The 27,868-nt window shown below is 47.6% G+C and overlaps 1 protein-coding gene across 1 annotated transcript in view; it reads left to right on the top strand.

The window, feature by feature from the left end:
- Positions 1-27,868, top strand: part of CACNA2D2 (calcium voltage-gated channel auxiliary subunit alpha2delta 2) — a 226,972-nt gene that overhangs the window by 82,483 nt on the left and 116,621 nt on the right. Inside the window, exon 3 of the mRNA XM_075052711.1 lies at positions 4,381-4,497. Coding sequence (XP_074908812.1) covers positions 4,381-4,497 — 117 coding nt within the window. The remainder of the gene's footprint in view (positions 1-4,380; positions 4,498-27,868) is intronic.

Raw genomic sequence — 27,868 nt, 5'->3', positions numbered from 1 at the left:
GTTCTGAGGCAACATCAGATCTGCCTCTTCGGTTATACAGTTGCTACTGTGAATGTGTATTGGCAATTGATTGTGTTACCAGCGCTGCTTTTTAGTGAGGCTACTTAGCACTTCTGTGCTGTTTTAGATCATCTTCTCAGCTGCTTAGAAGTATTTGGGATTAAATATTTCATGTTGCAGGTTGTCTTGAGCTGTTTGATTTTCTCCCCCCCACCTGCCACTTTTTTTTTTTTTTAATTTTATTTTTATTTCAGCTCAGTACTTCCTGTTGTTTTGCCTGTGTTAATATTCCCCCTGCTCTTGCCACTTACTAGTTCACTCTCAGCATCCATTGCTGGACTCTTCTTCCAACTGCTATGCCTGGATCTTCTGACCACTGCATCCAGCTTCAGCCCTTCCCAGACTTTTTAATTGAGATTTGCAGTTTATAATTTGGTCTTCATCCCCTGAATACAACAGCTTCCTTCTCTGTGCTGTCTGAGGGCTAATACCTCCGTAGGTAATTCAGGAGCTCTGTGCAGCCCCTCTCCTGTCCAGTAACTTCAAGTTTGCCAACCACATTGAGCAGGGCTAATGCAGGGGCATTACTTCTGGTTTCAGCATGGCTGGAGCATTGCAGGACTGGGCTTTGCTCTCACTTTCCTGCATTGCCACCCACTTGCCCTGCCTGTTGGGGGTGCATGCAGGCTGCGAGGAGATGGGGTGTGTTCACGAAGGGGTTGCAAAGTAAAACCCAGTCTACCAAGAGCATGCAACCTGCACCCCCCTTCTCCCTGAGGGTGCCGGTACGGCTGTGTGTGAGTGTACCTACGTGGAATCAGAAGCAGCTGTTTCTTGACTCCAAGGTCACTGCTGTTACAAATTTCAAACCCAGGTCCCAGAGCACCAGATCACAGGAGAATTTCAATGAGAATGGCTTTCTAATCTGGATAAAACTAAGGGCTTTTGCCATCACTGAGGAACGTTTGGGATGTCTTTGGCCAGAAAATCCTCCCTTCGATTCCACTCGAGGAAAAACCCAATATGGGAAATGTCACCTTAGATAAGTAAAACCTGGCCAAGTTCTGAACAACCCAAAGCAAAGTGCTACAATGGAGAGTGAGAAGCTATCTTAATTGCCTGGAGCACTACCATTCATTCCCTTGCCTGTCTGGTACGTTCTTGTGCACGTATGGTCACTGTTAATTCATGTTGAATTGTTCTAATTAATGCTGATGAACTGTTCAGCCAAGAAGACTGCAGAGCTCTGCAGCTGCAGAGAGGGCTGAAGGAACATCTCCTGGTTTCTTTTCCTGTTTTTTCTTCCCTTGTGGACAAGCACTGTTTCTGTCTGTAACCAAGAGGAGCCAATTTTATGTTTCGTAATAGGAAAATACTAATGTCAGGACGCCCTCCTTACCCAAAGCTTTCTCCTTGAAGATTGCTCCTCTTTGCTTTCCTAATTGCCGCTGCTCAGCTGGAGGTAGTGCGCGTCTTCCAAATGCATTATTTTGTTATGCTGTTACTTACCAAAGGGAAAAAAAGAGTATGAGAGAATATTGCTTCATGTCGAGCTTTCCTTGCTTTAACCCTTTCTGTGCCGATGTGGGGCATTTTTCTCTAGTGTGGGATGTTTTGCTATTGGCAATAGACGCTTTTCAGTCTGAAGCTCGGGGTGTGATGGAGCTCTGATGTGAAGAACACCTAGAAATCATTTCTGCTGGAGTCTGAGGATGCCTCTGAAATGTGTTCTCTTACTAAAGCATCCTCTTTGGAGTCACCGTGCTCAGATAATGACCACCTATAATAAGACAGGAGTTGCCAAATTGAGGTGAAGTATGGGTGGTTTGGGAACCAAAATGATTTGGGTGAAGCCCTTGGAATCAGGTTGGCTGAAAACTTAATGCTTGGAATTACACTTCCTTGAAGACTGGCAGGTCTGGAGCCTGCAAGAGCAGAACCTCGGGGATGGTGCTGGAGCCATGCTCCACGTTTTTCTTAGGGACCGAGGAGTCGGACAAGTATCACATGTTTGGCTTGCTGCATCTCTGCTCTTGGCTCATGGGCTGTGCTCTTGCAGGTCAGTAACCAGGAAAATTCACAGAAATGCTGTTTTCTCCAGAAACGAGCAAGTCTGAGCCTTTTGTGTGCCTCCCCACTGACAGAGGCAGGATGTGTTACCATCCTGGCAGCCAGGGCAGGTTCCCTGAATCCCTTGGGGCTTTTTTTTTTTTTTGGGGGGGGGGGAACCCCAAAGCAAAAAAAACCCACCAAAACAGTTGCCTGGAGTAGAGCTAGGATGGAGCAATGGTGTATGTGGACACAAGGCTGCTGGGAGAGGCCTGCTGTTGGGAATTTCCTAGTGGCATGGAAGAAAGGAGGCGCTCAGGCAGAGCAGGGACCCCAGCAAGAGCTGCAGAAAGGAAAGTTGAAGCCTGAAGATTAACCCTGTAGGTCTGGAGGGACCGTGCAAAGCCAAGAGAGCAGCCTTTTGCTTAGTCTCTGAGCGTTCTCCTGCGGCTTCAACCTCAGAAACCGCTTTGTTTAACCATGAAAGGAAAGGGGAGGCTGGGGGGGAGTCTGCTCAGGCTCTTGAATTCATTGCCAGCTGCCTTTCAGCAAGCAGAGTTGCTTCCTGCTCCGGCTCATTAACATCTGGAAAAGAAAAAGGGTGGAATAGTTTCTCAACATATCAGGAGGGTCTCATCCTGTTCTTGAGCTGTGTGATGTGCTGCTGGCCAGATCCTGGGCACCTGCCTGCCCGTACCTTTATTTTCGCTGGCTCCACCAAGAGAAACAGTCGTGCTGGTATCAGCCTGGTTGGTGTCTTTAGCCAAGCCTCCTTAGTCCTGCCTTCGTGCTTCCAGCATGAGCGAAATGTGGGGGTTTCTGAGGTACAGGTTTGTCTTGTGGAAGCTGGTTGTTTACTGTTTGTGTTTGGGTGCTGCCCCAAGACCCAGGGCAGAGGCAGGCAGATGTTTCGTGGGAATTGGTTTCTGCACTGCCTGATCCCTTCCTGTGTCGTAATGGTCAGGTCTGCAACAAACCAGCAGTTACAGGCAGAGTATTTCACTTCTAATGAAGCTCCAGCTCCAGCAAAGAGGGTTTTTTGTCCCGTGGGAAGCAATGATTCAGCTCCCAAGGATCATGCAAGCTCGGGTAGGTGCCAGACATGCTTAGCATGGAAATTATAGTTAAGCATAGAGTCAGCTACCTCCTTGGGGAGGTCCAGCTCTCCTTGGAGGGTTTTCTGCTGCTGGATGTCTTCATGTCTGGAATTGCAGGTATTTGCAAGTAGCCCAAGGATTCAGAGAGAAGCAGAATCCTGCTTGCTGTGTGGTTTTCTTCATGTATCTTTCTTAAGAAAAGATAAGGCATGAGGATTCCTCCCCCCCAATCTCAGATGATTGTAAAAATCTCTTCTCTTTTACCCTGTGTTGGTTGCACATGAGTTGGCAGACATGCCGAGTTAACAAATCGGAAAATGATCTGAGGAGGTGACTGAGGGGTTGGTGGTTGTGAAGTCTTGTGCTGGGACGGAGCCGTTCTTGTTGGGGTAGTGCTGATGCCAACAGCACTTCCCTTGGGGCTGGCGTTGTCCTCTGCAGTTGTGTGATGTGGCTTAGGAGGGCAGGACCACAGGTCACACCTGCACACTTTGGGTGCGAACGTTCAAATCCAGGTAATTGCATCTGGCCTTCAGGATAATCCCAGTATAGATTGGTGCCTCTCCCCACCAGCCCCATTGCATCCTGGCCAAGTTCTGTATTGGTTGCAGAAATCCTGATTTCCTGAGGGTGCCACGTTACTATGACTTGCTTAGAGATGAAGTTTTATCCTATTTTATGTGATCCCCTTGCACCCATTCCTCTGCCTGGGGCTGCCCTGCCTGCGCCCATGCTGCCAGGCTCCGCACCTAACGAACCCTGCGGGCAGCGCACAGGGGGCTGGGGGCAGGCAGGGATTTGGGCTTACGCTTGCAAAATTCAGCAAGTGGCCTTGCGGAGGGGGTGTGTGAGCGGTCAGTGGGATTTAGGGGTGCGTTTGGGTGAGGGAGAGCACAGAAGGCAGCGTGGTGGCTCTGCCTGTGCTGCTGGTTTGGCTCAACAGAGGCGGGGAGGTGGGCAGCTCCGCTTTTGAGCGAAAGGGGGGATGCTCACAGCCTGCAGGCATGAAGGCAGGCAGCTATAAAGCCAGTGGTGTGTGGGCAGCAGGTTGAATGCGTTTTTTTCTGGTTGCAAAGCCTTTCTTCCCTTGTTCCCCTCATTTCCAAAGCTTATATTGTTACCTAATCCATGTTGCTAAAATTCTTCTGTGTTAGGGGATCAGCTTTTCTGTGGGAAGACTGCTGTACTTCTCTCTAATATTGACTGTCTGTCTTTCTCTTGTTTCCCTTCTTAGATCTACAATGAGAATAGAAACCTGTTTGAAGTCAAGGAGAACGTGCCCAGGAAATTGGTGGAGAAAGTCGCAGGGGACATTGAGAGCCTCTTGGCCAAGAAAGTCCGTGCTTTAAAGGTAAGGCGATAGGCCTGCGTGCCGATCCTTTGACGGATATGTTCAGTTTAAAGAAGAGGGTTGATGCTGGTGTAGCATTACGATTTCAGCTTCAAAGTAATTTCTATGGTTGTGTGGTCTTTTCTGGGCACTGCATCCTCCCTCCTGCAGTTGCATAGATTAATATGAAGTACGTCTGGGGTGTGAGGCGAGGAAGTATCATGTGATAATGTGATGTGATAAGTATCTCCTTGCTTTTTATCTTCTCCCGCCATCATGTGAACACCTGAAGGTGCTGCCACAAGAATACAAGTGACAGCAAAAGCCTGGCAGCAAATCTGACCCAGTCATTTAACTGGGGATGTGGTGAGAGGAAGCAAAGGTACCGTGTTGTCCCTGCAATAGCTCATGGAAGTGTTTCAGACAAGTGGGGTTTCTCCAGTTTGAGAGGATGCACTGAAATGTTTGTGCCGGTGCCTTGTACTTGAATCCTGTGATTGACTGCATGTGCAAATTGCCCTCGTGGGTGCCTGCATACATTTCCAATCTATCGTCCTATTTTGTAACACTCCTTTTAAAATAAATTCATTTTATCTGTAGTGGAGCAATGTGACCTGCTCATGGTGCTGGCTCGGTAAAACCTGGTGGTGGCTGTAACGAAGCGGCAGCGGGGCCGTGCTCTGCTACAGCGTTCTCTGCTACTGGGGAAGAGACAAGTAATTGCCTTCCTGGAGAGATGGAGATATCCTCTTTGCTGCAGAGGGGTATGGGAGCCATGTAAGAGCTTCACTCCCAGGAGCTGTAGTGTCCTTTCAAATACCTCATTGTAGCAAGCAGCATGAAGTTGTGCAATGGACGTCTGGCAGTATGGCCAACTGGATATGGCTTGTAGCTTGATTAACTGGAAGGGCTTCTGCGGGGTGATAGACAAGGGGAAGGCTCAGAGCAGGTAGCGTAGCTGTTGTGTCTGCATAGGGAGTGTAGCCAAAAAGACTTGGTCACCTTCAACCTGATAGGCAGGAATGGGAGCACAGGAAGAAGTGCCATGGTGAGGGAAGGGTGTTGCAATAACTGAGTGTAACTAAAGCAGTGAGGGTTTGGAAGTGACCTATCTCCACGGCTGGGTAAGAAGTAGCAGCTCAGAGAAGGTACGCAGAAGGAATCACAAGACACCCATGTAGGCCAGGGGAGTCTCAAGACCTGATAGGATCTGAGTCAAGGGTGGTCAAAGGCTGGCCTGAGTGTCAGGATGGTATGGGGTTGTCCACAGTGATTGACAAAGATGGTAACTGTAGGGATTTGGGTGAAGAAGATTGTTGTATATTCAGTTCTTGACTTTGGGAGGTAAAGATTAGTCCTACCTGGGACTCACACCAAGTGTTTTAGCTTGAATGGAAGGAGCTGAAGTGGAGCTAAGTAGGTGGGCATTGTCAGCATTGCATTTGGGTTTGTGGAAGTGAAGACCGGGGAGACCAGTTCTTTTCTTAACATGTGCTTGCATCCCTGTGTTCATATAGTTTGTGTGCATGCTTGAGCATCTATCATCTATTAAATGTTCCAGAGATGTGCACCACCTATAGATGCTGGAGAAAGACACAGGTGAGAGAAGTTAGTTGCGAACTTGATACACACCTGGACAATGTGTGGCTCCTGTGGGATGGTCAGGGTAATAACACTGAGTTACACAGCAAGACTGTGCTAGGTGGTTTCCACTGTGTCATTTGAATTTCAGCTGATCAGTTGCTGTGGTTTTTCTTAACCTTTGCTCTGACTCACACAGACTTACAAAGAGTTTGTGCATCTTCTGGTGCTAGGTCGAGGGTGGGACTGTGCCTGTGGTACAAATAAAGTTGTTCATCTTCCAGTTTGAGTTCCATTTTGTTGGGTTTCTGGGCAGGACTTGTTGGTACGCTGTTAAGGGCTCGCTTGATGGTGGACCTGACACAGAGGAGTGATTCTGGCAGTGCTGGTTAGATAATGAGCTCTTGGTGCTGTTTTACTGAAATGGAAACAATGATCCGTTGGCCTGAATTAGTCCTTTCAAGGGGACTCCTTCAGAGCGCAGTTGCTGGGTGGAGCAGTCTCTTACATCTAGCTTGCATGTGAATTCTTGATGTCTTGGATTGGTGGTACTGACAACAAAATCTGGAAATGGAGAAGTTGATGGGAGGAGGAGAAATTGGATCTTCTGACTTTCTTCCACGTTGTGATAAGCTCGTTCGAAGCAGTGGGGCTCCCACAGCTTCTTCTACTCTCCAGCCCGTGTTTTCTTCTGTCTCAACTCTCCCCTTAGTTGAATCATCTCTCCTGGAGTCATTTCCTCCCCTTCTCTCATGACTCACGAGAGTGATAATGACTTCTTGAAATATATTTTTCAGCATCTGAGTCAGGTGCGACTCCATGTATCATTGAGGGCAGGTGAGGAGGGAGAAATGGAGCCTCTCCTTGATGTATGAATTGCCACGTCACTCGTGTGCTCACTCTACTGAAAAGATGAATCCCTATCTCCTTTGCAGCAGGAGAAAGAAAGGATATTGCCTGTGTTTTGGTGGGGCTTTGTAGGAAGGTGCGAGCTAGCCTTTGGGCACACACGATAGGTGCACAGTTCAAGAGTGCCATGCTGATTAGATGGTGATTCAGTCCAGTCATCAAAGAGCCTGTTTTCCTCTGTTTCCAAGTGAAAATATTAATGTGTCTTTATTAAAGGTAAACTGTGTGTAGAGCATTTATTAATAATGCATAGTTTCTTACCTTGCGTGTTGCATTTCTAAAAAGCAGAAGTCAAGCACAAGGAAACCAAACTCAGCTGTCTGGCCCCGATAGCCATGGTGCTGTGCTGTGGCACAGGTCTGGCACTAGCAGGACACTCTGATTTCCCACGTGCATTTCGGAGGAGTGCGGGAGCCAGGGGTGTGTGGCAGAGAGGGTAATTGCTTCCTAAAATAACAGTCATCTACAAGGGGCTGGTTATTTGGATGCTGTCCCTCCCTTTTTGTTCCAGACCATCATATCTGATGACAGTCTTATCATGGGACAGAAAAATTCCTAGGAAGATCTTTTTGCAATCCCCACCTGTTCCAGCTGGCAGTAGAGAAGAACATCTACAGCTGGGTCCTGGGGGACTTTTACCCTGTGTCACACACAGCAGCCTCTTTGACGTGGATTTGCATCAGCACTAACTGCCCTTTTCCCCAGCATCCTCTGGTGTCCTTTCTCTGTGATGATTTCATTGCTTCAAGCCTGCACTTACAGTCTCCTTTGGGCTCTGTAGTTCCAGCTGCCCTTTATTCCCAAGCTTTAGCAGGAGGGGAGGTAGAAGAGATGGTCTTCAATACCAAAAGTACAGCTACTCTCCTTTGAAATGGAAGTAAAAGATATTGCTAAGGTGGAGTAACTCCTCAAGGAGAGGACATTAAATTTACCCAGGGTATTTTATTGTGGCTAAGTTCCAGGGATCTTGCTACAGGTGAGGTGTAAGGAAACAGTAGGTATGTTCCTGACTGGGTAGAAGTTTAAGGGGCTGCTCTTGTCCACGCTCATGAGCTTGCTCCTTGTTAGGTTTAAGAAAGACATCTTCCTTCACGTGTGAAAAGGAACAAGATGGCAGGTTGCCAAATGACTACAAATCCCCACTGTGTTTTCCTTGTGCTGGAAATCGCAGCTGACTGGCTTGTGGCTTGACATCATCTGAGACTAGAATTCAACAGGTAGGTTGTTTGCCAAATAGATTCTTTGCCACTTTTCTGTTTTAACTTACATTTCCTATCTCTTCTTCAATCTCCAGTATGTTCAGACCCCTCCTTGCCCTCGTATGTGCCCAGAGAGACGTGTACATGCTAGGGCTTCTTTGGTGAGCTTGTTTAGGAGATCAGCTGTTGGAGTTTGCTGCTGGTGGAGCACTGAGTGAGCCAGGGCAAAGCCATCATCTGGGGGTGGGCACAGGCTGGCTGCCGCCTCTGCATTCCCAAACCTAAGGGGCATTTTTCTCTCTTCCCTTTTCTTTTCTTCTCTCTGTATAGCCTTTCTAGGATTCCCCAATTCACCCGTAGTGAATTCTCTTCCTCTAAAGCCTCACAGGCTGTATTTGGTGAGGTTGGTGATGATAAGCCAGTTCTCCATAGAAAGGAATGGAAGCAGCAAAGATAAAAGGCGCTGCAAGGAGCTTCCCTTGCCATCAAATCCAGCCCCTTGCCTTCTCCATGTGCCCAGACCACAAGGGCATCTTTTCTTCCCTTCCCTGTGCTGTTTGCCATTCCTGCTTTGTGCTCTGCCTGCAGACCCGGGCTGCTCCTTTCTGCCACGCCGTGTCCCTGGATGCCCCAGCTCTGACTGAGATCTTGGCAGCCCGGCCCCGCTTCCTCACCTGCGCTGGCAATGCCAAACGGTGTAGATCAAAGCGAGAGGGCGGCGGGGGGGCTGCTGAGGTGATGAAAGACTTCAGAAAGCGTCGGTGCAAGCAGCTCAGGGGGTTGCGGCATCATTTCTGCTGCGCAAGCCCAGTGCCTCAGGAAATTCTTCTATTGCCGCAAAAGCATCTCTGCAGCGAAAAGGTGGTGGGGCAACAAGAGGAGGTCATTTCTTGTGGTGCGGGATCTAGGAGGGTAGTTCCCCTCTCCTTCAAGTCCATGGACACCCCAGATCTGATTCTTGTCTAATACTAGGTGAAGTGCATGAGTGATGCCTCTGAGTCTATCCTTTCCCGAAGCTCTGCAGACTGGGGGAGAAGGGAGTTGTGATTTGATGGAGGAGGAGGCTGAGAGATGGAAATTTTAGATCCCAGGGTATGTTTTAGGCTTGTTTCTACTTTTTATACAGTTCCTGCGAAGGCTGCTTTTGGATGCTGACTGCTTCATCCTTCACATATTTAACCACAGACAATTTGCTTTGCCTCCTGAGAGCGACACATCCCACAGTTTACTGAGTGGGTTATGACCTGAAGTGAGCTATTTATACACCGTGACCGGCCTAAAGATTGCTGTCTGTGCTGGTGGTCTTCCCTCATCTCTCAAAAGAGGCCTCCTGATCCATAAAACATGGTGTGAATGTCTGCGGGCTCTGGCGTTGCCCCCATGGGATGCTGGTGACATGGTTGGGCTGGTATTTTTTCCAAAGAGCTGTTTTAGTTTTGCATAATGTACATCATTGGCAAAATCTTTTGACTTAAGGTGAAGTTTGTTATATTTCCAGTGGACCTCTGCTGTGTGCAGTATCAAATACGACGCGTTGACTGGAAGTGCAGCAAAATGGCATTTCATGTCTCAGAGAATTTATAATGTGTATTATATATGTGTTTGTGTATTCACATAGATGTATATATATGTAGTAGGTTCGGTGCACCTTGCATGGCTCTGGTGATGGGAGAACTAACAACACTTACCAGTAGTTAAGAGAAAAGTTTGTGGGGTTTGTTTGTTCTGTTTTGGAATTTAACTGCATATTTTTGTTGCTATGTATTTAGCTCCAGGTGGAATGAGCATTGAGGGGAAAGGAGGGCTTTGATAAGAGGGTTCAAGGCTCCTGTTCCCTCAGCTAAGGTGTAGGAGCTCACAATGTAGGAGGTCACAATATATTTCACTGAAGACTTTCAGATTTTCATATAATGAGTAGGAAGACCTACACTTGGCATTAGACATTTTCTTTTGGCAGAAAAATGAATACAAAGGACAAGACTCTGGGGATTTTCTGTGTTTTGAAAGCATACTGCAGGGACCTCTAGCTGGGTTTCCTGTGGCTACAAAGCCTGGGTGAACATGGCTGTAGGAGTTTGCAGTGTTCCCATCTTCCTTTACCTTGGATCCTAAGGGAGGGTGGCTGGAAGAGCTAAGATTTGGTGCACGGCAAAGATGGTTGACCTGGAGGTGAGTAAGGCTTGGGTTTTTGTACTGCCTTAACCAAATTTCTCAGTTTTGTCTCTGATTTCCAGCCACTGCCCTTGGTTTTGGGTTCTCCCACTTACTGGCATTTTTTTCCTTACATATTCCTTCTGATGTGAATGTGCAGTTAGTATTTGGCCATGCTTTAGGATCCTCTGATGGAGGGTGAGGTGGGAGTTTGGTGCATTACTACGAAGCACTTACCAGGCTGGCTTCTTGGGGGCGAGAGCTGGTCAGCAGGGGCATCGCAGGAGGTAAGAGCTCCGGCCGGTTGTGCTTTTAGTCCCGGTTGAATGCTCAGCGCATTACTGTTCAGCTGGGACTAGTTCCAAGCTCCATTTATGTCTGGCACAAGCATATATCAAGAGTGCAGAGGGGATTTAATTGGACAGGTTTATCCCTTTAACAATTCTGATAGCCCTGAGATTTCCCTTGCAGGTATGTGGTGAATGGAGTCTTTATCAGCTCTTCTGCTCCCTGATAGGGACAATAAAAGGTTTCACTTGTCTGAAGAGCTGCAAAAATTGGCATGCAGCAAAGCATCTCTCAGCCCAGTTCAGAGCATCTCCCCACTCCCTCCTCTCTCGGCAGCGGAGGTGCTGACCTCTGTCACAGCGTGGGCTGGTAGGAAAAAGGCAGTGCTGGCACGGCGGCTTTCTCTTCCCTCCTTCACTGTTGGGGGTGTTGCTGTCCCCTGGTCTTGGTGGCATGTGGCCTTCAGGGCAGGCAGCAAAGGGGAGCAGCCTTGGGGTCATACTGGATTTCTCCTCTGCTGCTGGCAGTGTGAGGTCCTGTTGCCATCTTGCTGCCCTGCTGAGCTGTCTGAAGCAAGTTCTTCCAGGTGCTCGTTGGCCAAGTCGTTGGTGCGTTTCACTAGAGAGGTCCCAGGACAGGAGAGAGACCCTCCTGAGCTGCAGTGCATCAGGGGTTTGGGTTGGGCTGGGCTGCAGCATGCGGTGCTGCACGCTTGGCCCTGGTGGGTTTTCCTGCTGCAGTGTAATATGGCCCTGGATTTTACCTGGTATGGGACTTCTGGGCATGCCAGAAGGCTGCCAGTGGTCACACTGGCCTGCTGGGTCCCAGACCAGTGTGCAAGCTAAGGAACACGTTACCTGTCTCACCTAGGCAGCAAACTGGAGGAGGAAAAAGGGGTACTTCAGGTGAGCTCAGGTGCAGTCTGTGATTTTGGTGCGATATGGGGCTTCGGTGCCCTGTGCACACCCACCCCGTTCCAGCCGCATGGCCACAGACAGGAGCTCTTGCATTTGTGGAGGAAGGACCACAACCAACATCAACGTCACGCACGCTGAATTACAAAACACTTAAAGGTATGATCTCTGTGCTTTGTTAATTCATAGTGACAAATCCATCCCTCGTCCCGCTTCTTTGCTAGTTGCTGGTTGGTGGCTTTTGTTTTTAATTCTATTTTTAAACACTCCTAATCAAATCCTGGCTGACTGTCCCCATGTATTTATTTATTTATTTATTTATTCACTCGTGTGTATGTGTGTCTTCTCCTGCCTCACGATTGTTCTTGTGCTGGACCTACTCCAGTAATCCAATTTGAATCCAATCTCCCAGGTCTGGAATTCTAATTTACAGATTGCAGAGGGGAGCCGAACAACACTCGCGCACCAGGATGGGGGTTTATTGTCTAATCTAATCAGGGACAATCAGATGTTTGTAACAAGTCTACAAAAACTGTATTGGGCCAGTTTGCCGAGCAACGTAACCAGCTTTCTTAATAGCACTAACACGATTTAGGGCTTCCTGCACTTTCATGCAGATTATGTTGAACGTTTCCCTTTCTTCTCCCATGATCGCTTGGCAGCAGCCCAGCCTGATGGGCTTTACAATTTTGCAAGCTGCCTGGTGCGCTCTGCGGCTGTGGAGGTTTGCGAGGGCACGGGGGCTCCTGCTGCTGCCTCCCCCAGCACCGCTGGAGGTTGGAGGGCTCCTGGGACCATCCTGTTTGGGGGCATCCCTGCAAGTACAGACTCGGTATCGCAGCTGCATCTGGAGTCACGGATGGAGGAGTGAAAAGCAATGGTCCTGACCTGTTAAAATATTCTGTAAGTCTCCATAGCAGGTCTGTGGCCCTGTATGGGTGCTGTCAGCCTTCAGGCACCGTGGGCTTGTCTGGCTGTTGGCAAAGAACAAATGAAGAAACCTTTGTCCTCTCTTGTCCTTGGCAGATTAAGGCTATTGTTTCTGGGTATTTGCTTTAAGTTTGGATGGTGCAGTTCAGAGAAGAGACCTCTTTGGGGTTTTGGGGGATGCCCTCTCAGGGCCTGGAGCAAAAGAGGAGGCAAAACCAGTTCTGCCAACAAGCTTATGTCTCTTAGTATAGCTCTCCAACCCAGAGTGGAGTTTTCTTACTTTTCCTGTCCAAATAACGTTTCCTGACTTTCCCCTTCTCGAAAACTGAAATATCGCTCTGGTCCCCTATCCTGGCAGCTAGCTGTCAGCCAGGAGGTGAACTTACACTGGTTCTCACACTCCAGGACTGTACCACTTAGCTCTGTACCTGATGCTTTTGCCCGGGGATTTATTTTAGGCTTATGGATTCCTCCCAGCCCCAAAGCATCTTCTCTTTGGCAGGCGCTGCGTGCTGCGCTCCTCCGAGGCAGGCACGTTGAGGGGAGCAGCAGCGCGCTGCCAGCCCCCGCGTTGCATCCAGGACTGAGGTTCGCGGTCGCGGGTCACGCAGCAGCGCTGGGAGTTTTAGCTGGGCTTTTAGCCTGAGCAAATCTTGCCCTCGCGCCTGCTCTCCGAGCGCTGCCGGGCTGATTTGCACGCACAGGGAGGAAGACTATGAACTCCCTGTAATGGGAACTAACCTTTCTTTGCGGGTTTAATTGCTATGCGTGCCTTGTCTTTCTGTGCTCTGCACCCTACGGTGTGAGGAACTCGGAGACCTCTGAGACCAAGTGAAGAGAAGGATGAGATAGTCCTTAAAGGGCATTTTACTTCCCTTCCTAAAATTGTGTTGCATATTTGACAGCAGTTTGCATGTTGTTTTTCAGTTTTTCCTGGTTTCTCCGGTGCAGGAGCAGCACTCTTAGCAGAGGTGGAGGTAACTAAAGCCATTAGTGTTGGCAAGGGATTTGCAGCAGTGGTAGTTCTTGGTTGTCTTAAAGCTTGGATCTCTCAGCTTGGTCCTTACGCTCTCGAGCTCCTGAGGCCTGGTGGGGCTGCCTTATTCTGTGCACTCAGGGGATGCATTTGGGGACGGTTGAAAGGGTAAAAGATGATGAGTAAGACTTACTGGTCTATCTATATAGATAGATATAGATATAAAAATGGTGAGTGATGCAATAGAGGAAGGGATCTCTGAGGGAATTGGTGCTAGGGAAGAGAATTGCCATTTAATTCTTTTTAAAACAACCTTTAAACATGGTTGGGAAGAAATGTTTGCAATGATAGCAAAATAAAAGAAACCATGTCACTGAAAAAGAGATTTATTTGAATTTCCTTGGTTAGTTCTGGCATGAGAAAATGCATTTCCATGGCAGTTTGGTGGCTACAGTTACTTCTGCGCCCTGTTCTGCGGCTTCGTAATATGTGTGTGGTGGGAGAGGGCAAGAGGAGGATCTTTATTTCCCTGGAGTTGCCTGTAGTTTTGCAATGAGTGTGTACCTCTGCATTTATGGATCTGCTCTCAGTCCCTGGGAGTTTGACCCCTGCCCTCCATGCTGCTGTACATCCTTGAAGAACTCTCTGAAGCCCAAGATCTTGGGCAGAAAAGGCTCCCACCAATTTATTCTCATTTCATGTTTTTCCCCTTGAATGTTTGAAATGCATCATCTGAGATGGAAGGCTCTTATATTGAATGGGAATAATTGACCTGGGAAGAAAAACTGAATCATTTTGAATTCAATTCAGGTAGAATTAGGATTTTTTTTTTCAAGGGTTTCATCCCTTAGTTGAATTAAAAATCAATTATTTGTATAGCTCTGTTTATGGACAAGTAGTGAAGTTAAAGACCCTAATGATTGAGGGGGTGGAAGCTTGGTCCTGGAGGTTAATGGACTTGCATGAAGCTTTTTTGTCTCAAAAGCTCTCTTCAAATCCCGCCTTCTTTTCCTAAAGAAAGCGGATTTGGAAAGTCTCGTTTCTGCAGCCCACAAAACCCAGATCAGCTTTGGCACAGTTTATCTTGGTAGGTCTCTGCACGAGAGTCCTATGACTTGAGTAGCAGGGATAGCTGCAGGTGAAGAGCAGGACACAGTCATGAAGATGGCTTGCGTAATAAGCATTTAGCTTGTCTCTGGGCAAGTGGTGCTTTGCTGTTATGCACGAGCTGGCACGCAGGCGTGCTCCCTGTCTTGTAGTATGCTGTCTACCAGGGACTGTGCTTTCTGTTCCACATAGCTTTACTTTGCATCTGCTGAAGCTTTAAGGGGGTGAGCCTGAAACCCATCAGCATCCAGCCCTACCCCATAGCAAGGAGCTATTATATATTCCCAGAGCAGCTGATGCCCATTAAATGTTTGAGTGACACTACAACAATGTGTAAAATATCTGTGATAAGAATCTAGCAAATCTTAATAAAAAAAAGTAATAAAAAAAGGCGACAAGAATGTAAATTGCACATGCAATTGTGATAAAGAGCCGGAGATAACATTAAAGAGATTGTATCAATTTAATGCAAGTTTAGTGCCAAAGCCTGTGATCTGCTCTTTAAAGAGGAGTTGTTGGGAGCCCGTGGTATTCCAGCAGATAGTGCTCAAATCATCCCCATGCTCTGGACCGGCTGTCCCTGCAGCCAGCTTGCTGCATGGAAGCTGTCTGCTTGCTGGGGATTATTGAAAACCTTTCCTGCCTCTACAATAAAAATAATGTTCCTTGGAAAAAATAAAGTGCCCTTCTGCTTGCTGGCCTTTGGGTCCCTCAAAATGCAATTAAAAAGCAGCTTAATACAGCCTTGTGATGAGAAATCTGTTAGTGTTCACAGGCATGATCTGAACTGAAAGCAAGATGAAACAGATGCGAGCAAAAACATTTAACCGTGCGCCTGCCTGGTGGTGCTTGTGGAGCCGTTGGCTGAACTGGGACGTGCAGAGCTGGAACTGGGTTAGCTGGGGGAGCTGGCAGCAGGAGCGGCTCCGCGGGCACGGAGGTGGGCTGCAGCAGCGCCCGCGAGGGCATGGGAGCTCATCTGTAACCCAGCCTGGGCGTTCTGTGTCTCTGCTTGCCTGTGCCTGCCAGAGTCACCTGTTTTCTGGGCTGGTGTTTCTGCTTTATGTCCTTGCTTTCTGTCCCTCCTCTGCTGTTTCAGATACGCTATGTCCCTGAAAGTGGCCGAGGAGCGTGGCAGTAAAGGCTGTTGGAAGTACCCTTACAGGTTTGATGGAAGTGGCAACTCCAGTTTTCTGTGCAGGGCTGCTGGCTGTAGGTCAGTATTTCTGCCCGCCAAAATGTCTTCCCAAAACTTTAAGAATAATAATGGGAATTAATTTTAAATGGCGGGGCTTTTCTTCTTCAGGCATGAAAATTAAAAAAAAACAACACAAAAAACACAAAACAAAAACCATCCTGTAAGCAAAGCTGGTAATTCCATAGCAAGTGGGGGATTATAAGGGCTGGGACTGAACCAGCCTTCCAGACTGGGATGCTAGCGCAGGCGTCCCGCAAGCGCCGGCAGTGCTGCCTGTCTGTGGCCGATCGCCTGGCTTTGGCACTGCAAAATGAACGATCATCTTTGGCTGCCCCGTGTTCGTCATTTGTGTGCTCCTACTTGTAAGAGGCATGAGTTGAAATCCCACCTCAGCTCTACACAAAAAGCTGCTGTAGCAACAACTTTTTTATTGGAGTTGTGCTGGGAGCAGTGTTTCATGTTGCATGCCAGTAGATGGCACAGCTTTTATATCAGCTAATTATATAGGGAGAAAATGCCGGTCTGTGGCGCTCCTGTTGCTAATCTTAGCCATGCCTCACTCTCCACTTGCACAAACGAAGATGTCTCTGCTGGTGTGCCTGTAACTGAGGAAGTCAGATAAGATTACAGGAGAAGATGTTGAGCTTTGCAACATTGGGAAACCATGATGGGGAAGAGGAGGTAAGCAACCGTGCTCTTGGATGAACGTGGAAGCAGATAAGCAAACTTCAAGGTGGTGGTAGTTTGGCTTCCCAAGCACATTCCAGCAAGTGATGAATTCCTGTAGAATAGATGTATTTGACTGCTCCAGCTTTATGCATGGGGAAACTGAGGCCTGAAGAGATCATATTTCGTCTTTGATACACCCAGGAACAAGAGCTGTGCTTCCTAATTAAGGTCTGGGACTTTTAGCTACAAGGTGTCCTTCATGCATGGTTACTACAATAACATGTCCCTGGAGCTCAAAGCTCCTTCCCTCTGCTCTGCTTGAGTTTGGCACTATTGTTCCCTGGCCTGTTAGGCTTTGAATGTGAAATTTTTTTCGCAGAAAAAGTGAAATGTGCCCTTCTGAAAGAGTAAGAGTTGAATACATCCTTAAATCTTCTCCCTGCATGATGTTGCCCAGCTGTTTTGCACCTCCCCTAAACCAAAGCAGCACTCTGGCCTGTTCAGGACGGGCATATGGAACTTGCTGAACGGTGGCCGCTGGAGTTGGGAGGGTTGCTCAAGTGCAAGACGGCCGTGAAACGGAGAGGGAGGCTGCTCATCCGTCCAGACCCCTGCCCTGGGAGATGCACAGAGACCCCAACGTTAGAAGCAATCTTTCTTCCTACTTCTGCCTGCTGAGGAACTTCTTTTCATGGCTGAAATTGATTCTTGGAAGTGGATGGAAAGGATATATCCCAAATCTTGAGGGCCTGGAATGTGTGTGGAATATAAAACAGAGTGTATGTATGTGCTGCTGTAAATAGAGTTGTCACTCTAAAAGAAATGGGGTTTCTAGTGCTTGTCAGATCACTTTAAAACCATTTTTATTACTAGATTACATTCTAAGATAAAGTTTATTGTAGCAAAAAAGAGGGAAGGTGTGGGATTTGACTGCAGATTTGGAGACACACTTAAAAATTATGAAGAGTCTTTGAGCCTTAGCTGAGGGCAGACTGCCTGCTTCAGGGTTTTCCTCCAGGGCATCTCCTGCCCAGCTGAGTTAAAGGATGATTTCCTGATTTTGGTGCAAACTCTCCCCTAGCACATTACCTTTTATAACCAAGCAAAGACATGCCATGTGGACATTGGCACAGAAGCTCCAGCTCACAAGTCTGTGTGTTCCGTATGGGGCGTCTGTCCCAGCTGGGAGTCCTGGGGAAGGCCCCGTTCCCCAAGTGTGGCTTGAAAACAACTGCCCTAAGGATTTCATGTCAAAACTGAGGATCAATCCTGGCACATGTTGACCTTCTTCTTTCCCTTCCTCTCCCCAACGAGCATTGCTCCTTAAACATTTTGCTCTAGATATATCCTTTGTCTATGCTCTTACTTTTAGTGCTAAGTCTGCAAGCAAAAGAAAACACTGGGTAGGTGCCAACTCTTTCTTTCTTAGCGATTCCTTGCAGATACCAGTAGCATCCCTTTTTCTAACCCAGCCCCTTCCACCTTTTCCTTCTAGTTTTACCTAGTGATATTCACCTTCCACCTTTTCCTTCTAGTTTCACCTAGTGATATTTGCCTACCTTTGATATGTATCAGTGAAAAAGTTGTTCTCTGTTGTCTCAGCTGTTCGTTTGATGCAGCATGCCAGAGAAAACCGCAGTCTCCTTCTCCCACCAGACTTGGACTTCAGAGTTGTGCTGTTTTGCGTCTACCTGCTCCATCTACCATCCTAGTTCAGACAACCACAAAGCACATCACAGACCAGATGGTGGGAGAAGCGGTTGCTTTGCAAGCACCATCTGAACGCTGCAGCCCCCTGCACTGCGCAGAGCGAGCGTGGTATGGAGGTGCAAACAGGAGAGCGATCTGTGGCTGGGGAGGGATGTTTGGACGCAGCAAACCTCCTGCTTCTAAACCAGCTTGTGGGTTTGGTCAGAACTTGGCTTTTTTGAATGTTGCACAAATGTTTGAAAGTCATTCAGTATCTAGAGTGGCGAGAAGAAAGTCGGTTGGATTTAACCCTTAGGCTTGTGCAGAGCCATGTTTACCATGATCTCTGGCCTCTAAAGAACCAAGTTTGTTTGGCATACAGACTAATGGAGGTAGTCTTCACTGCCTTGATGTTAGTGTTTTTCTCTCTCCCACCTGCAGCCCCTACTCAAACCCAGAACCTCTGCAAGGTCCCATTCTGAGTAGCTGCTTTGCTCCCTCTGTGCTGAGCATCCCTAAAACCTGAGCCATAATAGCATCCCTGCTAATTATATCACTGCAGATTTATTTCATGGTAATATTATTGCTGGCCTCAGGCATCACCACTATCATTGGAAAACATCGAATGATCACAGCTCCTTAGCTGCCTCCATTAAACCTGAGAGAAGCGTCTGGGCCTGTTTATAAGTTTGTCTTTTGATGAGAGCCAAGGATTGATGAGCTAGTGGATGCAAGGATTGCAGAACGTGCCCTGGAGGGAAGCTTGCCTCGTCACGGCAGCCATAAGGTGCAGATGGCAGGATCGCTAGCTGAATGCATACGCAGCCCGGGAAGCGGGGAGCGAGGCAAGAGCGTCACCTTTATCTCTTCAGGGCAGACCTTGCCCTCTCCCTCGCAGCAGCATCCAGCCCCAAGGGCTGTGGCGTGGGCTGCGCAGCACTCCGTGCGGAACGGCTCTGCGCTCCGGCCCAGCGGTGCTGGCGGCTTGGTCGGAGCTGCTCCCAGGGAATGGGGCGTTTCGAGTAAGCAGGACATCTTGTGATGCTTTCTGCTGAAAGTTTTGGAGGTAGGGCAGAAGAAAAGGCAAAAGTATCGGTGCTGTTTTTCAACAAAAAATCGAGAAAAAGAATTCAAGAGTTTTCTCTATGTTTTCCTTGCTAGAAATGAAATATTGCAGCCGGTGTGCTGGGTACCAAGGCCTTCTGCTAAGAGCGTGGCTGTAGGTCAGTGCTGAATCCTCAGGGCTGTTCTGTTCCTGGGACCCAAGCTTGTAGCTGCTTGGTGCCGCAGGCTGCATCCCCTATGGAGCGCAGCGGTGGGATGGCAGTAGGTCTGTAGGGTGAAGCACTTGATGCTGAAGACCTGGTATCCACACTCTGGTTTTTGGAGGATATATTAAAATATTTCAGCATAGGTCCCAATACTGTGCAGGTTTGTTGCGAGGGAGTTTTTGTCTGCGCCTGAAGCCTGGTTTGACTTGTAGGGATGGGGTGACCATCTTTCCTGGCCAGTGTGTTGGTATTCCCCATGGATGCCCGTGGTCCCCAGACAGCCACCTGAGGGAACAGCAGAAGATGATCACAGATCTGAGATTTCGCTCACGTGGAGAATGTGAGGAGGTAACTTATCAAGATCCCTTTCAAGATTTATAAAAGTAGATCAGTTGTTACTGATTTTACTGTGTCTGGCTGTAAAGTCATTTTTGGTTATGGTGTGAAGTGCTCCAGCATGGCGATGAGTGGGCCAAAAACTCGACTGAAATGGGGTCAATAAATTACATGCAGACAAAAGGCACTTACACTCAGACTGCATCAAGTCTCCTGGTAATTTCAGCAAAACAGTCAGAGCAGAAATATGCTGATAATTATTTAAATTAGACTCCAAGCATTGAATTTTTTTTCTTTGAGTAACAGCACTTCAGCACTTGTCCAGATGAGTGCTAATTTACCCAAATGGAAAGGTTTATTAAACATGCCAGCCAGTGCTTTAGTAATATTTAGGACAGCAATTTTGCTTTATTATATCTCTTAACAAAGAGGACAGAGGCTTCTTGATCCAGCACCAGAGCAGTCAGGGGATGTTAGGCAAGATCCATGTCAGTTCTGCCTGGTCTTTACTTAAGGTGCATCTTTTCTGCTTTAGTTCTGCCTCTTTGCCAAGTGCAAACCTGGGACCTGATTTCAAAAATCTTCACTGATTTGACCAGATTGAGGGACACTCAAAATCTGGACATCTTCTAGGTGCAGGAGTCACGGCTATGATTGGAAAACGTTGAAGGATGAAATTGAGTTTGCTCCAGTGAAATGGGCCCTATGCTGAGGAAGATGAGTCTCAGCTCTTCCTGCTGCCCCTTGCTTGCTCTAGGACACATTTGACAACTGTGTCGTTTTGTGGAGAAATTCAGGTGCACGAAGATGATCCCAGCCCATCATTTGCCATCCCTCAGTGATCTGTCACAGCCTTCTGGTCTCTGTTCTTACCGTGTGTGGTGTCATACAGGTGTGCTTACAAACTAGTAAATACAGTTGAATCTGAGCTGGAAGCTGTCCAGTGTGTTTAGCTTCGTTTCACCACCAGGTCTGTCTTCAGACCAATCACACTGAGGTATGCTGGCTTTGCTGTTTCCCTTAGGGCTCTAAATTTCTTTGGTTTATACACTTGAGAAGATGTTTCACGAAGCCCAAAGGATTGAGGTTCTGCTAAAACGTCTAGTAGAAGTCTTCTGCTGCTTTTTGTCTATGGGTGCAGATGTTTGGTTCCGTGGCTTCTCCCAGGACTCAGATGGGGAATTAGGACTACTTGCCTGGATTAGAGATAACATAGAAATGTCTTAGTCTGAGAATCTCCTCACAAAGAGGATGGTTATATGGTGTGAGGGCTTCTTGGAGATCCATCCAGGGGAAAATTTTTTTAAGGCTTTGAAATTCCTCTGGGTCCTCCAGAATAAAGACCATCACCTCCTTTACGTGTGCATGGTCACCAAGGTCATGAGGATTAGAAATACTGTATAGCATACCAAAATTGTGCTGTTTGTATCTTTAAGACCTTGTCTGGGGCAGAGAGGCAGGGACATAATTTTGAGGAGGACTTCAGTTTGCTGCTGTTAAAGTTTTAATAGGAGTTGAAGGAACAGGGTATGAACAGAAGTTCACTAGCTTTCCGCTGTAGTATAGTTTGCATACATCATGTTCATTGATAATGTTATTTCTCCATCCTCTGATTATTGGTGGGAACTGTCATCTTTGCCATTATACAGTAGATGTCCTTCTTTACTGAAAGTTTTTCCTCCTCGCTCCTTCCATAAATATCTTTTTCCTCTCTCTCTTTCTTCTTTTTTCCCCTCAAGATTGCTATGTTAAGCTATCATACTATAAATCTTAGGAGTGTCTGGAGCTCTGGCTGTTTGCAGAAGATTTGGCAAGGGAGAACCTATTGGAGTTCTGGGTTGTTAATTCTTCCTGAGCTTGGATACAGGGTGCAGCCAAAGGTGATGGGAAGATTTTGGCTCAATTCCAGGCACGTGGTCTGTCTTCAGTACTGTCGGGTGAGCAAGTGGTGTCAGAGCAATGAGTGGAAAGGCTGTGGCTACTCTCCTACGCAAGTGCAGATGTTCAATGTCCCAGAGGAGAAACAGAGAAGTGGATCTTCTCTAGAGTTAATTCAGAGGCTTCCTAACCTCCACAGAGAGCTGGAGTCACCCCAGACAGGTCGAATGCTGTCATGTCCTGTTCTGCTGGAAGTACAGAAGAGCTGCTGGGAGGAAACATGCCTTCTCTGCTCCTCAGCGTGGGTGGGCAGGAGGCCAGGTCTTCTAGGGACCATTGTTGATTCCCATCCTCCTCGTGATCCCGAAAGGGCAGAACACTGGGCTGTCACAGCTCCTGAGAGGTGGGCAGTGTGCGTCCGAGGGAGGGACCTGGTGCACGATGATAGCATAGCATGGAGATGGACACCTTGCTACTTGCATGTGCTTGGTCACCAGCTCAGCCTTGGGCCTCCTGCTCTTCATTGTGCAGAAAATGATGCCTGCAGTGCATCCGATGGCATGGTGTCGTGAATGTTTCTAGCAGGCCCTGAAGTCTCTAGAGTAGCAGAGCTTGATGTAGGGACAACAGTGCTGCCTTACCCAAATGTGTTTGGTGAGACCAGTCGGTGACCTTAGCTCGCCTGCCAGCTGCCACATCCCGCCAGGCAGCTTTCCTCTTCTGGTAAAGCCCACTTTTACCAAGGTTTGCAAAATATGGCTGCTGCAAAGTGTTTCAGGGCAGCAACCAAGATAAAACCTAGTCATGGCTATTGATTCCCTGTCATGCAGTGCTGTTGCTATTTACAGTCCTGGCAGGTGGCTGGTAGGAATATGAAATTTTGAGAATGGGGAATATAAATGGAAATAATCTGAAAGGAAACTCTCGCTCTGCATTACTGACGATATGTGTTTTTTAGCGTTTGGCGTCCCATAAGGAAGCGTGCTTCCCATGAAGAAGGCTCGTTTATGGTGGAGCCCCAGTGTGCTGTGGACCATCAGCCGGTCTCATCCATCCACAGTAACAAGGATGTGGGGAAGCAGCTTCGAGTCATCCTCCTGGCTTATCCACATTTAAAAAATGTAGAGAGCCAGACAGTCTGGGATTCAATTTTACTGTTCTAGCACCTTTCTCACCACCCTGATTGGAAGTGCTTAACCTCCTCTTCATTAATCAGTTTGAATTTTATCTAAAATTCATCCTCGATGAAGGCAAATTAGATAGAATCTACTGCTTCAGTCTTGGGCTGAAAATGATGGCAGCGCACGCAGGGTTTAGCAGGTAAGTTCATTGCAGCTTGGATCAGGGTGACACTGTATTTTTGGTGGCTCTGTACTGTCAAGGCTAGAAGAGTCAGTCGTGTCCTGTGTGCTCAGCTCCCAACAGGCACTACAGGCAGGACAGGCACATGACATTGTGCTGGTGAATCTCAGGTGACGCGTGGTTGGGGTGCCACAATCCAGAGCAGCAATACAAGTCAATCACCAAGTCATTGAGGTTGACAGGAGCTTCTGAAGATCATCCAGTTGAACCCCTGCTCAAAGCAGGGTGAGCTGGAGCAGGCTGCCCAGGAAATCAGTTGTTCTTAGGAAGGTTGCTGTCATTGTCCTCGTTTTACAGATGGGAAGAGTAAACCCTGGGTAGTGATTTGGCCGTGGTATCTGGAAGGTGAGCGCAGGTGGTTGGGGTGATATGCCTGGCATGATGGTGAGAAGGTGAAGAAGGCCTTGAGGCTGCAAGGCACATACATGTGTGCTTACTCATCATTTCATGAGCTCCTGGTTGCAATGGCACTGTCTTTCCATTAAGGAAACCTTTTCAGGAATCAAAGCTGCTAAGATCTGTAAGACTCAAAGACCTTTAAGTTCAGTACATAAATGCATCGGGGAGGTTTGTCGTCTACTCTGAACAGCTCCTTTACTCTTGGATGTTTTTGTACAGGGATGAGTGGAAAACAAGGAATAAGGGGGATAAGAGGCAGTGAACTCTGTTTGTAGAGTCCTTGGCCTTCTGGTCACCAGAGGAAGTCGCCTTTCTACTGAGATCCTCTGTAACAAGGACTCTTGGGAAGTGGTCTTCCTCTAGAGGTCTGCTGAAGTTCAGCCTGTGGGGGCAGTTCTGCAGTCCCCAATGAGTGCATGGCCTCCTGGTTCATCCTGCCTTGCTCACAGAGCAGTCTTACAGCTCCTGCCACAAGGTTTGCTGGAAAAAATGGGCAAATAGCCAAGCACCCTGTTAAACTCTGGCCAAGCCACGTTCTCCTTCCCAGGTGTGGAACAAGCATCCTACTGGGGTAGGTCTGTCCCGGCCAGCCAGAGAACATCTTAAATCTCTGATGAATCTTTCGTGGCAGGATTTCAGCCATACCCTTTCCTTGGAAAGAGGTAATGACTGCAAGGTGCTTGCTTTTGAACTCTTCCATCTATCCGAAACCTGCAGGCCTTCTCCCAGATGAGACTCCCTCCTGATGGCTGTGGCTGACGAGGTGGGGAGCTGAGACTGATTGGCTGTGGTATTGCAGAAAGCTGCCGGCTAATTTACCTAATCCATACGGCCGAGTTGAAATGCAAAAGTGCCAGCTCTCATCACACGGCAGCTGCAATTTACATTGGGAGGGAAGGGGGGGAGCACACCCGCGAGAGAGACATGAGCTCTTTCGCTGCATGGATCGCTGGTCTCCACTCCTACTTGGGGTGCAAAAGAAATGGTAATCTCACATTCTGCTTTATTTTCTGTTTATTTCTTTCCTCTCTTCCTGGTGAGGGCAGATAGTGTAAGAATTAACCTCCAGGGACATCAGTGACTTTCTAGCAAGAAAAAACACCGTTTGCAGGCTCCTAAGAAAATGAATTTCACTGGCAGGAACCACACCTAGAGGACTCTCTCTCTGTTAGGATATAGACATTTTGTAAAGTGTCCTGAGTCCCCAGTGTGTCATCTTTGTTGTGCACCTGGAAGGCTTTTATAGCCTGAACCCAACTCCGTCTTGCAAAGCACCTAGCTGTGCTTCTTCGGGGGGATTCAGGACCTGGTGTGTGAATCTGTTCTTTACATGGGGTTGCTCAGTTGATTGGTGGCAGGTTAACAGCTTCTTCTGCATCTCATGGAAAAGAGGAACACGGTGAAAACCAGAACAAACCAAATTTTGCTGCACTGCTTGAAACAGCTTGTGAGCTGGGAGTTTGTCCCTGCAGTCCTTTCTTTGTGCCTTCTGCTTTCTGCTGTGACTGATGATTGGGATGAGACCAACTCAGTGTCATGGAGCAGCTCCACAGGCAAAGCCTTCTGGCAGTCTGGACCTGAACCTCCTTTGCACTGCTGCTGCTCTGGTCTAGCTGCTTAGCTAATGCTTTGATGCTTGTGGGTTGCCTCATTAGGAGGAGGAACTAATGATGGAGCTAGTGATGTACTCCTCACTTCCAAGATCGCACACCAAGGCCAGTTTTGCTGATACAACATCTTTGCTCACAGTTGCATGAAATTCTTGCTAGAACAGTGCTTGGAAAGCTGTTCTTCAAATCCTGGGCAATATAGCAGGATTCTGGTCTAACCTCCTGTACAAAGCAGGGATGGTTAGATGTGTAGGTCAGGGCCTTGTCTGTTGGGTTTTGAAGATCTCCAACGGTGAAGCTCCTACACTCTGGGTCCCTGTTCCAGTGTTGACCAACCTTATGTGATTTTTTTTTTAGAATTTGCCGTGTTGTGTCTGCTGCTTCTCATCCTATCCCTGTGCACCTCCAAAAAGAGTTTGGTTTCAGCATACTCTAGAGACGTGTTGAACTGCTTGCACCCTGCTATATTGCCCTTCCAGCAGCTGCAGGAGCAGTTAAAGCCCTTGTGAGTACCAAAGCCTATCTGTTCTTCTGTCTAGAGACTTTCCCTCAGGTGATCTCTTGGCTTGGTGCCTCTTTCTTCCTTTATTCTTTTGCTCCTTTACCCCATTAAACACATGGTTTTGAATCAACAGCCAGCATAACCCTCTGCCCACGTACTTCCATTTCTGGTGTGCCCTGCATACAGACCCAGTGTTTTAGGTGATGCCCCATCGTATTTCAGTGTTCCTGCTCCAAAGAGACGACTTCTCAGCCTCCTTTCGTTCAGGAATAAAATATTATGCAAATAGCTTCAAGCCCAACCTTTTGGCCCTGGATTGCAACTGGATGTCACCGTGGACTTGGGCCAGGCAAGCAGAGGGCACTCCTCCCTGGTGCTGATGCTATGAAGAGATGCTCCTGCCTGCTCTGGTGCTCGCTTGTCACCAGGGGAGATGCTGTAACTGTGCTTGAGCACTCCCGTTGCCCACTGTTGGGTGCCAGGTGGTCAAACACTGGAACAGGTTGCTCAGATAAGTAGTGGAGACTCTATCCTTGTGGGTACTCAAAACTCAACTGGAGACAGCCCAGTGCCAGTACTCGATGGCCCCATCTGAATGGGGACCAGGACTTGGACATATGATGGTGGTTTTGTCCGAGAGAACTAAAGTGGGCTCTCACGCTCTGAACTGAGGAAGGAGGGTTGCTGGTGGTGCAGGAGTGGTAGAAGACAAGCTGCGTACAGTATGTAGGACACCTGCTCCTGACTTCCAGCCAAGCTGAGCTGGAGGAGGGACTCTTACAGATGACTTTGTTGAAGTCATCAGGAGAACAGCACGTCTCCAACTTATTTTATAGGTCTTGTGCGGATTTCACGTGCCAGAGCTAAAATAATACGTGATTTGTTAAACTGGCTTTTTTCACGGTTGTAGGAAACAACCCAGCCATTCAGCTAGAGCGGCCGAGAGCACTGATCAGCGTTGGCAGGGTGGGCTCTGCTAACTGCTGCCGAGATGCTGTTTCTGAGGAGGCTGGTGGAAGGGAGTCCGAGTGGTAAAACTACACCATGCTGGACCTCACTTAGCAGAGCGGTCAAACCAGGGAGTGCAGGGAAACTAAACAGGAGCATTGCCAAACTGATGACAGTAACGTGTAGGACAACATGTTAGAGAAGTGAAAAACGTCAATCTGGCGGATTTTTCTGGTAAATTCAACAGATGCCTCCAGGACATAAGACTCCCACCAGTGTGGGGTGCACCTGGCCTTTCAAGTGGGGCATCTGATGGACTTGGAGTATTTTTCCCAGTGAACTGTGGCAGGGTGTCTGCTCTTTAGGCATTGTCATGGTTTAACCCCAGCCAGCAACTAAGCACCACGCAGCTGCTTGCTCACTCCCCCCTACCCAGTGGGATAGGGGAGAGAATCAAAAAAAAAAAAGTAAAACTTGTGGGTTGTGATAAAGACAGTTTAATAGGACAGAAAGGAAGAAAATCATTATAACAACAACAACAATAATAATAATATGACAATAATAATAATAAAAGAATTGAAATATATAAAACAAGTGATGCACAGTGCAATTGCTCACCACTCACCAAACGATGCCCTGTTAGTTCTTGAGCAGCCATCTGCACCCTCAGGCCAACTCCCCCCAGCCTATATACTGGGCATGACATCACATGGTATGGAATACCCCTTTGGCCAGTTTGGGTCAGCTGCCCTGGCCGTGTCCCCTCCCAACTTCTTGTGCCCCCCACCAGCCTTCTTGCTGGCTGGGCATGAGAAGCTGAAAAATCCTTGACTTGGTATAAACACTACTTAGCAGCAACTGAAAACATCAGTGTATTATCAACATTCTTCTCATACTGAACCCAGAACGTAACACTACCAGCTACTAGAAAGAAAATTAACCATAATATCCCAGCCAAAACCAGAACAGGCATGGAGGCTTATTTAAGATTTCCTTTACTGCTTTGCTAAATCCAGAGCTTCTGCTGTGGTGAAGGACACTAAAAAAAAAAAAAAAAATAATAAAAAAAAAGCAGCTTGTAAAATTGAGTTGTGCAGAATTTGGAATATACCAGCAGCCACACCTCATCCATGGTAAAGAGGAATTTTTCTGTTCCCAGACAGGCTTCCTCTGCACGTTCAGTCTGCAGCTGAAGTGGGCCTTTTGCTGTCTTTCCTTATTGTAATCTCCTAATTGGTTTGCTACATTCACTCCTTAATAGCTGTAAGCATTAAAGTACAGTGTGTCCCATTAGATAGCCCTTTTCCATCTACATTACCTACTTAAGCAAATTTCAAATTAAGATTTTCTTTTTTTCTGCAACTTCAGCCTTTCTAATGTGCCAAGTAACTTGGATGTTAGAAACACTGGTCTCACAGGCAGTGGGTTCCTCACCTCCCTCTCTTACTGGTCAAGTCATGGAGAAGTGGTAGCTC

Source organism: Buteo buteo, chromosome 21, assembly GCF_964188355.1.
Source record: "Buteo buteo chromosome 21, bButBut1.hap1.1, whole genome shotgun sequence".
Lineage (NCBI taxonomy): Eukaryota > Metazoa > Chordata > Aves > Accipitriformes > Accipitridae > Buteo > Buteo buteo.
Note: the sequence above shows the minus strand (reverse complement) of the source record. Positions and strands in the feature narration are given on the sequence as shown.